The following is a 15,304-nucleotide window of genomic DNA, read 5'->3' on the forward strand; positions in this document are numbered from 1 at the left end:
CTGTTTTCGTACCGAATAAAACATAAAAGTCACTGATAAGCACAATCACTAGTAAGAATGGTGTGACGTTGGTTGCATATCATATATTTTGAATATTAGACAATATCAAAATGCATAGATATCGCAAGATGTAGTGTAGTAGACACTTCACCTGGAAATAATATAGACAAATATATCACACTGGTATGCTAATACTGATAACATCAACGCATTTAAAATATCACATAAACCTTATCTAACACATTAAAATTATGTAATCGCGTTATACAAAGTACACGTTCGTCGTCCTAGCTTGGCCGTTCCAATAATTTTAAATTTAAATTTATAACCTCCTTGCAAAACTGGTAGTTTTTATATTCGACGAAATCGGAAATGACGATGTTGATACCACCCACTCCAGGACTTTGACGTTTCAACCAGTTGTACTTTTCTTGTTCCAAGGGCAACACGCATCGATCCTTCAAAGAACCTTAAAAGAAAGGAAAAAACATCGGAAAATCCCACATCGTTGTACTCACTAAACAAAAATCTGCACGCAAACCACAGTGTTGGAGTCAGCACGCATTGAGTGACGAACCCCCACGACAAATCTCTCTGTTTCAGTCCGCGAGTAATAAAGCTTATCAGATCAGGAATCGAGACTGTATTCGGCCAGGGGGTTGGAAAACTATGAGACGGCCACAGAAACCACTTAAAGACGTTGCTGCTGCGATAGATCAAAATAACTTGAGAGTTGCACGTTTCCGTTATGTAATTTAACGTTAAATGTTTCATATCGGAGGTGAACGGTAACAGTTTGCCCCTGAACGCCGAGTCGAGAAGCTCTATAAAGCGGTGGTGGTCCTTTAAGGCCATCTTGTAGAAATGTTGGCAATCTAGGATGACAACCTGAGGGAAAGTGAGGTTATGTGCTAGATGCAACAGGTGCATACCTCTCTGGGATGGTCGTTTAAAAAGGTTCGTACTGCAGTGAAAGCGTCGTTTACGGGTTCTGCGTACATATTATGCACGAAATAAAACATGGGATCTCCTTCTCTGGTGGCGATCCTTAGATCAAAATATCTGACCCCATTGGCGAGTTGCGTTCTTACATCCGCAGCCTGGGTTTTCGACCAGTTGCATATGAAGGGGCCCAACACGGGTTGCAAGAATTTCAAATTCTGGATCGTCGGTTTGGCGTCCGGTGCGATTTCCGAACTGCCGGTGAGGCCATATGTGGTACTGTCATGGGATCCTACAAACACACACCTGTTTTTTCTACCATTTTACCAAAAGAATCCAACCTGGAATCGCCAGTTGGTTTATCGGTATAGACTTGAGCCTCTGGGGGAGAACTGACATCCAGTGCTCCAGATTTTGGGCAAGGTTGATCATGTTGAGGCGCTTAATCGAATCACACGTCCGACAACCCAACACGAATTAATGAAAGCAGATAAGATTAAAAGGATTTATTGCATGTTTTTGTTTAGTTTTTACGTTAGTTGGAGGTCGTCGTAAAATTTCCAAATCACAACTTTATTGGGCTTGGTGTGCAGTGTTGGTTGCCTAACCACAACTTTCACACAGTACAACATTTTTATCAAGACACAAATTCAATCGTCAATCTTTCAGTCTCATCTGGTGTCACATCGACTGCATAATCGTGATCAATCTTCACAACTTCAGCATGGTCGCCAGCACGCTCGATCGTGACTTTGTCGCCATTTCTCCAGAACTCCACCAAAGCCGCCAACAACTCCATCCGTTCTTCAAAGTCACGCTCGGGGACGTCGCCACACAACTCCGCCAAAGACAAACACACGGCCTGCGCTTCTGCGATTTTCTCCTCACAACTCTTCTCGCTCGTTTCTTCCGCATCCAACATCGGTGCTTCCACCTCGATTGCCGTTTGCGCAAGAGTCCTGGCCCATCGCTGCGCAAACAAAACTTCGTCAAACAGGTCGAGATTGAGAGATCGTCGATGAGCGAGCAAGTGTCCACACGGCAGCTTCACCACCGTGAAAAAATCACAAGTGCAGCTGGTCTCGGACACGACTAACGTCTCATCTTTCGCACTTTCCGAAATGTACTTTTCACACTCGTCTAGAAGAGATTTGACTTTGTCGAAAGCGTAGGGAGTCAGATGTTGCTGATACGCTTTGTCCGCAGCGTTCAGGTCGTCCCCGCCGGCCACTTTCGTGATCATCCTGCTCAACTCGTACTTCACGTCGTTTCTTTTTATGTACAACAGCAGGAAGAGTTTGTCGACGAAGCGACTGAAAGTCTTGCAAGACCCGATCGTCGTTTTCAACTTCGAATTGGGACTGTCCAGTTTGGAATTGATGAAGTCTCGGATGTTGGCTCCAAGTCCTTTGACCCACTCGGCCCTCAAGTCGTGCCAGTTCTTGTAAAAATAATGCGCGGCCACGTAGGGGACGGTGTCGTCCATGTCTTCTAGGATCCTGGAGTATTCTTCGTCCGACTCTGCTTCAGTTAGTTTGGCGAAAAAGTCGAAAAACTGTTCCGATTCTGTCTGCGTTATGTTCAGTTTCGTCGCTGTGACTTCTTTTCGGAAAGTTTGAAAGGCGTGGGACAGACAAATTAGTCTTTTCGCCGCGGGAAAGTGTCGCGCTGCTATTTTGTACTCGCTGGACAGTCTGTCCGTTACCACAATACTTGTCTTCTCCCATTCTGGATTCCTTTCCTTAAATCTGCAAGTTCCGTTTGATACAAGAAAACCTTTGGGAGTTACGAGACCAACCTTTCGACCATCCACTCGACGGACGCTTTATTTTCGACAGTCAAGACCGCCGCACCAATTACGTCACTTGTACCAACAGAATTTTCGATACAAATAACGTAGATGCAACAACCAATATTTTGTAATTTGTAAGTACCATCCAAGAGTAGTACTTCCGGAAACAACTCAAACCATTTTCGCATTTGTTGGTCCTGGAAGAAAAACCCTTGCACCCTGTCTTGGTCTCCAGTTTGCAGGTCCACCACACAATGATACTTTTCCACAAGGACGTTCGCAACCTTTTTCAGATTGTTTGATCGGGAAAACGATGTCATCTTAACAACATCTTCCAAAAGGACATTTTTTGGCAGTTTCGTATTCGCCTCACTCTTGACCAAACTCCTTTTACCGACTTTGCCTCGATCTTTAGTCCTTCTTTGCTTGGGAAACTGTTTGTACACTTCTCTAAAATTCACCAGATTGTTAAAAACTGCAAAACTGTCTCTACCCCTACTTACGTCGAGGGTATGTCATGATTGTGCTCCTCCACTAACTTATTTATGACCAATCGATTCCGTTCTTTGGTCAAACCCACAATAATTTCCGCTTTGCAGTCTTGTTTCCACGTCCTGCACCCAAACAAAAGTCAATTCTTAATTTCACAAAAACCTAATACGCACCCTCGACTTCTCCGTTTCTCATGTCCGAATTTGTTTTTGGGTCTGAAAGCTTGCCCGCCGTGGATGCACGAAAATCTTAAACTATAATACTCCAGTTCGGGGTATTTTTTTGCTATTTGGTACACGCGCGGAGCTGAGTGCTCGGCGGTTTCGATCCTCTTTACGTCGCGCTTCCAAAACTGGACGCGTTTGGCCTTTTCGTATCGGTCCAAAGCTTCGCGGAGCTCTTCGTAAGAACCAAAAGTGTCGTTTAGACGCAACAGGCAGTCAGATTTTTCCATATTCTACCAACAAGATGAAAAATTAAAAAATGTTGCCGTGGCAAGATTCCGAGCGGCGCAAAATCACTCGATAACAAAATGAAAACAATTAATTTAGAAACAGAGAGTTTTGATTGTTATTTCATGCCATGTAACGAAAATTTTTCAATGACACAATAACTTTTTTTATTTTTTTACTTACTAATACGGCACCGCGTCAGTCTTGTGGATTAACTTTTTCTTTGCTGTTGCAGTTTCATTTTCTGTAAAAAATTAAAGAATGATCACAATTACACTTGAAGATGTGTACATTTAACAGTCGGGACTTTTAGTAAAACGGGCTTGAAGGGAAAATGGGGTTTTAAACACCTGGATGATTGGGCGGAATTTTATTTTCTTATTGCGTTCCTGACGCCGTTCTTCTTCGAAAGAATAGAATCAGGGCAAGGACAAAGGCCAAGGCACACAAGCAAAAAAGTACACTCATGGAAATTTAGAAAATAGAAAACATCTGGTAAATGTCAAACGTAAACGTCAAATTTGAAGATGGGCGCGCGAAGGCGCCAACTTTAAAATTGATTTCTTTGTGAAGGATTCTATAAAACACGATGAGATAATAATTATTTTCAAATAAAGGTTTTAATTAGTATTCTTTCGTATTAGAACAAATAAAATAAATACTTCACTTCAATAGTTTTATTGTTTGAAACAGTTTTATATCAACATTTACCTGTATGTATTCAACAAAACACCTAAATCACAGTTTTGGTTATAATTCACATTAAGGCATAATATGTTGAATATTAATATCACGAAAGTCCGGAGATTAATAGGCAAGATCGATATGGAATATAAATAAAATACTGAATAAAAAATAATTACATAATTATCACAATGTGGCTGGAGATTGTATTTTTAAATGCAACCATTTACTAAATGCTATGATTGTCGCTCATTTGTTTAATAAATGATGAGAAACAACCGTTCTTAATGTTTCAAGTTATGTATTACAGCTGTCTCATCTATTCTATTTTAAATGCAAAATCTGGAATAGGTACGTAGTTTGTTATTTTAGAGCAAGAATCGGCATCAACAACAAGAATACTGATCGATTTTAATAACTTCTATCGACTGGGGTCACAGCTGACCCAACCTCGTTAGAGCAAGCGCCATCTAGTAATTTGCGGTTTAACCCGATCACCGCCTTCGAGAATGCACCATCGTCGTAATCCACGAAATCAGAAATGACAATGTTGACTCCACCAGGTCCAGGTCGTTGATTCTTCAACCATTTATACTTTTCCTTTTCCAAAGGAACCAAACACTGATTTTTCAAGCAACCTGAAAAGTCACCGATCAGATTGTTCGTACCGAAAATCTAGAATACTTACTCAACAAATGTTTGAAAATGAACCACGGGGTGGGTGTCAGCACGCACTGTGAAATAAAACCCACCAGATTGTTCCTGTTTTGCAATTTATCGACGAGAAACGCGATCAGCTTTGACACGGAATCTGTATTGGCCCATGGAGTGGGGAAGCACGCCGAGGGCCACAACAAAGGCTGTCCAAATCTTGCGGCGTCGGATCTGTATATTGCCACGACCTGGTAGTGACACTCGGTGGTCATGTATTGTAACGAAATGTGCTCCATGTGAGGCATGTACGGTAACAATTTGTGGCCGAAAGTTGACCTTAAGAGGTACATAAGTCGCTCGTGGTCACATTGTTGGAAGGCGTAAAAGTGTTGGCAATCGAGAATGACAACCTACGTGAAAAAACGGGGTTATGTCATTGCTTGTAAGCAAAAAAAGTGAGCTTCTGACGAATGTTATACCTTTTGTAACACAATTACTAAAGATAAAAATTAAATTGACCGGTAATTGTGTAAAATGTAAAAAATTAGATAAAAAGCGGCGTATAAATAAAATATCTCAAAAAATGTGAGGTTATGTGAATCAAGTGTCAAGTTTCAAGTTCATTACTCTGGGAATAACACAAGAAATGCGGCGCAATAATCAGATTATAAAATGTGATTGCATATAATACAATTAAGTAATATGTTGGTAAAAAGAGGTACCTCCTTTGGGTGCGTGTCTAGGAAAACCTTGACTTCCTCAAGCACTTTGCTCACTTCTGATGAGTACAGACCGTGCACAAAATAAAACTGTGCATCATGTTTCTTTGTGGCTATTCTCAAATCAAAATATCTTATTCCATTGCAGAGTTGTTCAGTTGGTGTAACTAATTGTGTCTTGGACCATTTGACCATAATTGCAGTCAGAAATGGCCCCAAAAATTTCAGCTTTTGAATGACGGGTTCAGCATCTGGGGCGACGCGTGATTTTTCGGAAATATCGTATGTCATACTGTCATGGGAGCCTGGAATTGTATAAACTAGTTAATTTGCTATGAATTAATAATGCATACCTGGTATTGATAAATAGATAATTGGTGTGGTTCTGAGTTTTTGGGGCAAATTGGTCATCCAAAATTCAAGGTTTTTGGTGATGTCCACGTCCATGATTTGATTTAATGAGACCTCAAATGTATCCATTTGTAAACCTGCCAGATTTACTGCGAATTAACGCCAAATTATATAGATATGCAAATTTATCGATTTTACCTGACCATTGTTTAGATTTTTATAATTTGGTGATAATAGGACATGCATCATGCAACGGGTCCCAAACGACCGAATTCCCATTGGTTAGAATGAATGTAACTTTCATGGCTGACGTTTATCCTCTATGGTTTATTCCGATAGTAGTTGATCAATTAGAATTTAAAATACAAATTAAGGGAAAAATGAATAATATTTTTTTGTTCGACACTGTCAGAATTTGAGAATTTTCTCCTGTGTGAACGGATTTTGATGAATTTGACAACTTGTCAAAACGAAACGTCAAGCTAATTTTAAAGATTTTCAGCCATTTGGAGCCTTTGGGGGGGCTCGTCGAACAAAAAAACGTTGTATTCAACTCGTTCTTGTGTAATTTGCGCTTTTTTGGCACTCGTTAAATAAATAACTATTATTAAATCATAGTGACGTAATTAAAATATACCCAGTTCGTAAATGGGTTTTGATTTACGTAAAAAAAAATTGCAAATGCTAGCATTTCACCAGTGGCGGCGTGATAAATTATTTGTGAAGGGGTTCTCATCAGGGAAAAAGAAATGACGTTTAAAATAGTCTTTATTTACAATCTAAATTGCACAAATTATTACAACCAATAATAATGATGAAACAATTAACCTTAAAACTGTATTACTTAACTATGATTATAAATAATGAACAAAAACAGCCAGAACAAAAAGCGAAATACAAAGGTGCTTCAATAACAGTGTCCATGAGGAAGATACAAAACAAAATTCACTTTTTTCGTCAATCAGTAGTCCAAAGCCCATTCATTTTCGGCAAGAAACGCATCGACGACTTCTTTCATCGCGAAATTTGGAATGAGCTGATCTTGCGTTAGTTTCACTCTTGTTACGGGGTCGAAATGACCGACTCGCTGCCAAAAAAAGAAATGAATAAAAATTGAATCGATTTTTTTCAACAATAAATAAACACCTGAAGATGTTCTTCCAAGTCTTTTTTGTCATAAGTTATCCCACTTGGAGTTATCACAGGTTCCTGCAAGATTTCAAAACTGATTTTGCCACATAAATAATCAGGAACTTCGCGTTTCTACAAAATAACAATTTAAAAAATCGCACAATTGGGATGATCACCGCATACTCTTCGTTTTTCGTCCACTTTCACGAACAAAGCGTTCAACTCGGTTAAATGTGAATCCTAAAATGTTACGCATTATTTTATAAAACTAAGACATAACCAAAGCAAGCGATTTGCGCGCCACCAGTTGGAAAATTCGCCCACTTACACATTCCTCTTCGATTTCGCGCACTTTATCCTGCTCCTCATCACATTCGAGTCCTTCTTTTTTCACGTTTTCGATTTGCGTCTCTTTGTCAATCTTAATAAGTTTGGTGAGGTACGTCAAAAGGTCGATTTCTTGTGCTATTCTCTTCTCTTCTTGTATCGAAAACCGCTTCTTCCGCGCGGCTCTCAGCTGTGCCGCGATGTCGTCGCCGAAATTCAGTTTCTGTTCTTTGGCCAAATCCGACGCTAAAACGACCGCAATGACGCGACTCCCGCAAGGCGGCACCCGAACTCACCTCTCATCAAGTGTTTGATCGCTTCGTCGTAGTTTTCCGTTTCGAGGAGCGCTTGGCCTAAAAAGAAGTGGCCCTTGACTAGGTTGGGTTCCATGTCAAGGGCCCGCCTGCAGTCGGTGCAGGCCAGCTCCCAACGGCACAATTTAAGGTAGCACAGCGCCCTGTTCGTGAAATAGTGAGCAACATCCGGGTTTTTTATCTGAAAAAGGGTAAACATAACCTCAATGTTTGCCAGCGGTGCGAAACGCGTGGATCTCGCTTACTATTGCCTTGCTGTAGCAGTTGATGGCTTCTTCGTATTTTCTTATGCTAAATAGGCGATTTCCTTGTTCTTTCAGCTCCTTGTCCGTTAGATTCGCCGTAGAATACATGTGTTTACTCATTTTTGGTTTTTGGAAGCGGACTCACGACAAGACGAACAAAGGCATTATTTTTGGCAATTTTTTAATACTGCCACTTTATATACGATATCCAAAGCTGGCAAGAGTTGTAACGCAGCTTAGGTCTTTTAATCTAAACAAAGATAAACATTTTGTACATTAATATTTATTTGACAACTAATTACGTCAATTCTTAAGTGTAGGGGGCGCCACCGCTGCATATTTTTGAAAGTCTTCAAATAAAAATTTACCATTAATGAAAATATGTTAACAAATTGGGCTTAAACGTTGTCAGACAACACTCAACACTAAACCTTTCTCTCCATCCTCCATCGCACCAGAGATCGCACTAACCAAATGTTTTGCGAACAATTTCTAAAAAGTAAATCTGCGAAGAAGGTGGAGAACTATGCCATATTTTTAATATTTCATCCTTAGAGTTATTTCTAGCAGATGTGAGCCAATTTTCGTGGAAACTATTCCAATTTCGTCAAAATAGGATTGCGGAAGTGGTTAGAATGACATTTCACTCGTGACGTGTGTTTTTACGTAAGTCATTTGTCAATCCAGTCAACCTAACCTCAATCAGTCTTTTTGTTGTCTGTTTCATCGTTAAATTACGTAAGTATTAAATTTATTTGCGCGTAGTCATTCCCGATCGCTTCATTTTGTTGCAGACGATGCGGCTATGCCGACACTTACTCGTCCTTTTTTTGATGTACCACCTCAGCTTGGCCTCGAAGTACGACGATTTGTTCGACAATGAGTTCGCAGAATTCGAGGATTTCGACGCCGAAGAGGACGTAATATCTAACGAGAACTCCCCAGAGACTGACTTTAAAGAATCTAGTCAAGAAAATGTTCAAAGTGACGACGAGCAAGACGTCGTGATCGACGACGACGATTCGGAATTCGAGCACTTCCAAGACGTAGAAGAGTTCGAAGGTTTCGAGACCAAAGATGAGAAGCCCGTCACCGAACCGAAAATTACGATAACCAAAGTCCCAATACATTTCCGAGCAAACTGGGACAGCTACTGGTTGGAAATACTGATGGTAGCGGGGCTCGTTGTCTACTTCATCAACTTCGTCACCGGCAAGAGTAAGAACACTAAGATTGCGAACGTGTGGTTGCAAACGCACCGACAGTTGTTAGAAGACAATTTCTCTCTGGTGGGGGATGATGGGGCCTTGGAAAAGAACGAGAACGTGGGCTTCATCAAAGAGAGCGAAAATGTCTTCACTTTGTGGTGCAGCGGCCGCACGTGTTGCGAGGGAATGTTGGTAGAGCTAAAATTGATCAAAGTAAATATCTGTCGAAGTTTTGACACTCGAGATTAATTTTTACGTTTTCAGAGACAAGATTTGGTGGCCATACTGTCAGGCATGATGCGGCCCACCCTCGACCAAGTTCACATCAAGGTCACCATGAATAAGGAAGATATGGACAATTTTGTTTTTTGCGTCGCTTCAAAGAAGACTTCTCTTCATTTGTCCAAAGAAATGGCGGATTTGAGTGTTTACTGTCCAGAGAGAAGACCTGGTGATAAGCACAACATTCCCGCCAGCTTTAATGTAATGAGTGAGATATCAGAAGCGACGTCCGCCATGTTGGATTCGAAAGTTGTGGCTGTACTCAATAAATTCACTGACCTGGTCGACTACATTCATTTCTCTGATCAGTACTCAGGACCCAAGCAACAGGAAGACACCGGAGTTTTGAAATTGCCAGACAATCAGAAGGTTTTGATGTTTGGATTCAACATGCCGCTGAAAGGGGTTTCCCTGGAGGAGGCCATGAATCAGCTTAAGCCGCTCCTGATCATGGTATTCTACTGCATGGAGAAAGTAAAGAAATATAGACTGTCAAAAGAAGGTAAAAAAGAAAACTTGCAGTTTTTTAAATGATCATGATTCATATCAAAACCTCAGTTTAAGTGATTTTGAAAACCTAGCGCCAACGCTTTCAGTACAGATCGCGTTTTAAACAGATTTTGAATGATTTTGACGTTGATTTTTTTTTTCGCAGGCAAGGCCAAGGCCGACAAAAACCGCCAGCGCGTTGAAGAAGCTTTCCTGAAGTCGACCCACCAGGCCCGCGCCGAGGCGGCTGCGGCGAGACGCGAGGAGCGCCGCCGCCAGGAGAAGGAGAAAGTGATGGCGGACGAAGATCCCGAACGGCAGAGACGCTGGGAGGAGAAGGAACAAAAGAGACAAGCCAAAAAACGTGCTCCCAAAATGAAGCAGTTGAAAGTAAAAGCGTTGTAATTTTTCTTAAACTTTTTTTTTGTGGTGTTGCGTTGCTATTTCATAATAAATACAGTTTTGTTGTTGGTCGTACTTACAGTGCCAAATCGTAATACTTTACTTTCACAGAGCTCCAGGACGACTTGGTTTGCATTAATCGTACGTTTTGAAACTTGATCACACTTTTAAAATCAATTTGTCCGAGCTGTTTGAAGCGTCGCGATCATAAAACTTGAAGAAATCGATTGTTCGAGTTGCGGAGTTTGAAAGTGCAAATCGGTCAGTCCTGAGAGTTTAACATTTGTTCGGCTTATGTTGACTTGTCCGACGATTTGTTTGTTTGTCGTTTTCAATAAATAAAGTTGTAATAATTTTTCTTCTGTTTATTTGTAATCGATATGTACCCATTATGTTATATATTCCATTGGCTTTCTATATAACTTTATTATAATTACCTTTGCAAATCATGTATAAAATAGTGGGGGAACAAATCTAACATAGGAGGAACTGGCAACGGAAAATATTTTATACATGATTCTCGAATAATATGTTACATATACGTACATTTTTATATTTTCTATTAATATAGCAAGTATATAATGTACACTTTCATATAGCGGTGTAATTAGTCTCGGGTATTGAACGCAATCCGCCATTTTGAAACAATCAAAACCAAACAAAATTTTGTTGACATCGTTGGCACGGTGCGTTTCTGGGGGCAGACCTGCCGCCCCAAGAAACGAACCTTGACACGGATTTTGTTGCACAACTGGAACCTAACGACGTCGAAAAATATCATAATGGTACATCGAGTAGGTTACAATCTACTCCGCCGCGACTCTTAATTTAACAATATAAAATCGAAAATGCACAATACGAAAATCCTTGCAAAGTATACTTTATTATTCTTATTTGTCGAATGATTGCAGAAATTGATCGAAAATGATCATGATCAAAGTTCTGTCCCGATCACGATCATTCGAAACCGTGATTACATCAAAACAAGGTAAGTAAATAATACTTAATGATCGTGCAAATGTCAAAAGAAGAGACGCATGTCGTTTCCGGATGACGTCACACCGGAAGGTCCAAATTAGGCCAACATATTGCTGTAAGAATCCGAATTTTACAGTACACATCTAATAATCAATCAGGAAACGTGATGAAGCATCTCGATGTCGTAATAAATTTTTGTTAGGATGAAAAGATAATGTTACAGGCACGCTAGGTTATAATAATTATAATTTTTAGCAAATATTACTTTACTTAATACATTCACGTTGCTTCAACGGAAGGACGCAACGTAAAATTCACAATTAATTGCGTTTCGTTCTAGTACAACACGTCATCAGTCCTGTGGGCGTGGCCGCGTCGCCCCGCCCTCCCTCTCGCCATTGGCGGACGAGGGCGGGGTCGAGTTCCGGCCGCAGCACACAATTCTTCTTTTGGTTTTTTTGTTACGTTAAATATATAATCAATTCCATAACTAACAGTTTTTTGATTTGACGGCGGGAGGCGGCGAGTTGGTGGTGCGCGCGCCGAACCGGCTGACTGGCCGTGGTGTAAATTTTGATTGATTTTGTACTTTGACTTGATTTTTGATTCGACGACTCATCCGTCCAGTCGAACGGACCCCGGACCGGTCAAGTTTTTCGAAAAGTTCATTGATCCCGTAACCTCGACGATTTAAGTCTTACCTTTCAAATTCAGTTTTTTTTCTAAGCGTCGTACCTATATCTATCTGTAAACGTCAAAAACAGGAACAACCTTAAAATGTAAAAAGTACCAACTAACAGTCGTATATACTCTGTAATCAGGTGAATGATCTGAAACGGTCTGGTCGCGCGGCGACTCTTAAATGATCAATTTAAAATTTTCTATATTGTCAATTTTTTTGTAGTTGAAAGATGCGTTAGTCCTCGAGTAAAAATGCGTACCTAATAAGTTAGCACCATGTTTGTTCATGACAAGAAATTCGTTTAGTGAGTGGCGTTCCGGGGCCTCTCCGACTGGACGATCAATTCAAACTGGTCGATCAGATGATCGCGTGTGTGGTGTTTGTTTTTTTGCCACCTCACCGCTCCCCCGCCTGCATTAGCGAAGCTACAACAACGATTTATTGTCCCAATTGCAACGGACTGAGCACAATTCCGCTGTGTGTCTGTTTCTCACTACAGTCTTGGTTCTTCTGTCCGTCACTGCTTTCACTATTGTCACTCCTCTCGATGACGACACTGAGACAAGTCTCCAGGTCGTCGGTGGCCGAGCTGCGATTGGCCGGTTCCCTCGTCCGCATCAGTTTCGACGGTTGCGTTGTATCGATAACAGTCACACCGTTATCGTCACTATCGTTACTCGAAACACTCTGCATGTCGTAGACGAGCTCCAGGTTCTGCAGTTCGATGACAGAGTCCTCGCGCGACATTTTGGCGACGTCGTCGCCGTCGGGAAGGTTGATTTGGGGCAGGCTGAGCTTGTCGACCTGGGACGGCGCCTCCTTGAACTCCTGGGTGCTGGTGCTCGGCATGGGGTGGCTCGGGGGGACGATGGACACCTTCTTCTTGTTCTTCGAGAGGAGGGCGGCGCTGTCCACGTGGAAGTCACCGTGGTCGCGCGACTTCGAATATCTGAAACCGCACCGGATCAAAATCAACGAAATGATCGGACCTGACAGTACCTGTTGGAAGCGTGGGGGCAAGCGTTGTTCTTCAGTCGGGTTTTCTTCCTCCTCCGCAGGCAGGTAGAGGGACACGCGCACAGCAACACGCGAATTAGGCAACACAGCAGGCCACAAGCGATCAAAGTAGGCCCTATCAGGCGCAGTTCTAACGTTTTGAAGCCCTTCTCGCCGGTACCGACGAAGAAGATCACGCTACCGATAGCAGTCGTACCCAGACCGACGTACAGCAAAGCGTTGGCGGCGGCGCTCTGGTGGTACACGCTGAAGAAGTCCTCGTCGTCTGAACCTGTACCGTACGTGGAGTCGTGGATCTGCAAAGAATCGACCGATCGTGAACGATTCTCCAAACTATTTTCAATGATCATGCTCATTTTGACGATCGATCACTTTTTAAACTCTGCAAGTACCTGGAGCAATTAGACGGTTTCTAAAAATAGACGGCGCTGAAAAACAATATTCTACTGATCGTTGGAATTTTCCCGATCGATCAAACTTTTCATTTTGTCGTCCATCAAAGATGCACATAGATCGAGGAAAAAACCATAGACGGTTAAAATTCTGTCCGGGGACCGGTCTCGAGGGAGCCAAGAATTTCTCCTGAATCCCTCTTAGAGTGTTTCCAAGTATGTCGTGATGAATAAAGACCGAAACTTTCAAGGATCGAGTTATTAAGGAACTAACCTGTTGAAGCGAAACGCGGACGGGGGGATTCCTGAATAATTAGTCCAGGTTTTAAGTATTTATAAAAGAGCGTGAGAAGTACTTTGCGTATAAAAATGCAAGCGACGCAGACTTATCGATCGAGGTGGAGTGAATGGGACCTGTTCGATCTATTCCTGATGCACTAACGACTTCAAGTCTCTAATTAATCCATAAAAAAAAGAACCTCGACATGCGACTGAACCATATTTTACAAGCGAAAATAATCGAAGCGTTGTAATTAGCCATGCAATGTTTTAATAATTCTCGTAGGCGGTCGCCGCTTTAAGTATAGACTTCCGTAATCGTTACCAACGTCTGTTGATAATATTGCTCCGTTGACCCACCATTTGAGTTGACAGATCACGTTTTAAAAATATTTTGAATGATTGAATTTTTTGTTGAAAATTTTTAAAACGGTCTGGCGACTAAACGGTTAGTCTTGGAGCCTCGCGACCGACATCGATCGATTCCGCGTTCAATTTTCTAGTAGATTTGTCGATCAGAAGTCGATCGGTGGGATCGTGCGGGTCGCGGTGAGGAACGGAAAGTTCCGATGCGAGTGAAATTTTATGCACATTTTAAAAGCGTCCTGCTCTTCTACTTTGCGTGCTGTCGCCGCGAATTTCTCACTGTCGACTCTAAGATAAAGCCTCTATCCGCCGAAGGTATCGATTTGGGTGAAAAGAAGCGAGATTCCGATTTTGAGGGGCGGAATGTCAGGCCATGCATAGCAATGCAAAATCTGCAAATGAAAATGCGAAAAGAATATTTTCGAAATGTCCAAGTGCGGCTGTCTCATGCGCCGGGGACACCCTTACTCTGTTCCTTTTCATCCATCGGTGGTGCGCCTCTGATTGTTTGATGCGGTGTTGCCGCGCTTCCTCGGAGAGTGAACAGCGTCTTCCCCTCTCTCGTTCTTGCCATGCCGCACGGCCCTGCGAACACTACACACACAAAAATACAAAATGAAATTTCCGAAGGGCGGCTGGTTTGAGATTTTTCAAAAACTTCCAAACAGACATTCCCGCGTTCGTTGAAACCTGAGTTGTGGCCGCGCGATTGGCAGGACTGTGCTGAAAAGCGCACCGATCGATTCGTTTTTAAACGCTGTCTCAAAAAAGCGCAACTCTTTGTAGCTCCTTCGGGTAAACAATGTAAAAGGCTGCGGGAGCGGCGATCACGTCGCGATTTTTTCCTGTGGTTCCCCGGGTGAGCGCGCTTTCGCAGGCCAAATGCCGCACGTGACGATGTCATTATCGTGACGAATCGCGGCACGTCAGCTGCCAAAACATGATTTCGATGGGGAAAACTCGCCGGGGGCGGGAGGTTTTGGTGCGTCACGTGGGTCGCGATCAATTCGTCCGGCATGCGACGGCGGAATTTTTATTAAAAAGACCGCACACGAATTCCCTTATCGGTGTGGTTCGCCGCCCCCCGCGCCGCCAGTCGCTCCTCT

General features: G+C 42.2%; 6 protein-coding genes across 10 annotated transcripts in view; 1 reads left to right on the forward strand and 5 right to left on the reverse strand.

The window, feature by feature from the left end:
• Window positions 1-68: 68 nt before the first annotated feature.
• Window positions 69-1,418, reverse strand: LOC138138254 (PI-PLC X domain-containing protein 3-like). The gene is made up of 4 exons (XM_069058083.1): window positions 1,284-1,418; window positions 933-1,234; window positions 519-888; window positions 69-469 (listed from the first exon to the last, which is right to left on the reverse strand). The coding sequence occupies exons 1-4, from the start codon at window positions 1,372-1,374 to the stop codon at window positions 288-290; spliced, it is 945 nt and encodes a 314-aa protein (XP_068914184.1). The 5' UTR covers window positions 1,375-1,418; the 3' UTR covers window positions 69-287.
• A 15-nt stretch (window positions 1,419-1,433) lies between these two features.
• LOC138138242 (zinc finger SWIM domain-containing protein 3-like) lies at window positions 1,434-4,204 on the reverse strand. Of its 2 annotated transcripts, none has more exons than XM_069058054.1 (5): window positions 4,029-4,204; window positions 3,400-3,922; window positions 3,238-3,348; window positions 2,741-3,184; window positions 1,434-2,690 (listed from the first exon to the last, which is right to left on the reverse strand). In XM_069058054.1, the coding sequence occupies exons 2-5, from the start codon at window positions 3,678-3,680 to the stop codon at window positions 1,580-1,582; spliced, it is 1,947 nt and encodes a 648-aa protein (XP_068914155.1). In that variant the 5' UTR covers window positions 3,681-3,922; window positions 4,029-4,204; the 3' UTR covers window positions 1,434-1,579. The 2 variants fall into 2 exon arrangements, with proteins under 2 accessions (XP_068914155.1, XP_068914156.1); XM_069058055.1 differs by having other exon boundaries at window positions 3,977-4,204.
• Window positions 4,205-4,340: 136 nt separating this feature from the next.
• LOC138138249 (PI-PLC X domain-containing protein 3-like) lies at window positions 4,341-6,397 on the reverse strand. 2 transcript variants are annotated; one of them, XM_069058072.1, is made up of 5 exons: window positions 6,285-6,397; window positions 6,089-6,223; window positions 5,739-6,040; window positions 5,051-5,426; window positions 4,341-5,000 (listed from the first exon to the last, which is right to left on the reverse strand). In XM_069058072.1, exons 2-5 carry the CDS (start codon window positions 6,213-6,215, stop codon window positions 4,774-4,776), a joined length of 1,032 nt encoding a protein of 343 aa, XP_068914173.1. In that variant the 5' UTR covers window positions 6,216-6,223; window positions 6,285-6,397; the 3' UTR covers window positions 4,341-4,773. The 2 variants fall into 2 exon arrangements, with proteins under 2 accessions (XP_068914173.1, XP_068914174.1); XM_069058073.1 differs by having other exon boundaries at window positions 6,089-6,235; window positions 6,285-6,380.
• Window positions 6,398-6,836: 439 nt separating this feature from the next.
• Window positions 6,837-8,421, reverse strand: LOC138138255 (E3 ubiquitin-protein ligase CHIP-like). Its single transcript, XM_069058084.1, has 6 exons — window positions 8,104-8,421; window positions 7,841-8,039; window positions 7,546-7,790; window positions 7,401-7,457; window positions 7,233-7,349; window positions 6,837-7,173 (listed from the first exon to the last, which is right to left on the reverse strand). The coding sequence occupies exons 1-6, from the start codon at window positions 8,221-8,223 to the stop codon at window positions 7,048-7,050; spliced, it is 864 nt and encodes a 287-aa protein (XP_068914185.1). The 5' UTR covers window positions 8,224-8,421; the 3' UTR covers window positions 6,837-7,047.
• A 208-nt stretch (window positions 8,422-8,629) lies between these two features.
• Window positions 8,630-10,842, forward strand: LOC138138247 (PAT complex subunit CCDC47). The gene is made up of 4 exons (XM_069058068.1): window positions 8,630-8,841; window positions 8,898-9,524; window positions 9,576-10,095; window positions 10,249-10,842. Exons 2-4 carry the CDS (start codon window positions 8,901-8,903, stop codon window positions 10,485-10,487), a joined length of 1,383 nt encoding a protein of 460 aa, XP_068914169.1. The 5' UTR covers window positions 8,630-8,841; window positions 8,898-8,900; the 3' UTR covers window positions 10,488-10,842.
• LOC138138244 (uncharacterized) overlaps window positions 10,497-15,304 on the reverse strand; it is a 54,774-nt gene continuing 49,966 nt past the window's right edge. For 2 of the 3 annotated variants that reach the window (XM_069058058.1, XM_069058059.1), the window contains 3 exons: window positions 14,667-14,792; window positions 13,144-13,457; window positions 10,497-13,093 (listed from right to left, as the gene is read on the reverse strand). In XM_069058058.1, coding sequence (XP_068914159.1) covers window positions 12,583-13,093; window positions 13,144-13,457; window positions 14,667-14,792 — 951 coding nt within the window. In that variant the 3' untranslated portion in view covers window positions 10,497-12,582. The remainder of the gene's footprint in view (window positions 13,094-13,143; window positions 13,458-14,666; window positions 14,793-15,304) is intronic. The other variant, XM_069058060.1, reaches the window with a different exon arrangement.

This window comes from Tenebrio molitor, chromosome 9 (genome assembly GCF_963966145.1).
Source record: "Tenebrio molitor chromosome 9, icTenMoli1.1, whole genome shotgun sequence".
Lineage (NCBI taxonomy): Eukaryota > Metazoa > Arthropoda > Insecta > Coleoptera > Tenebrionidae > Tenebrio > Tenebrio molitor.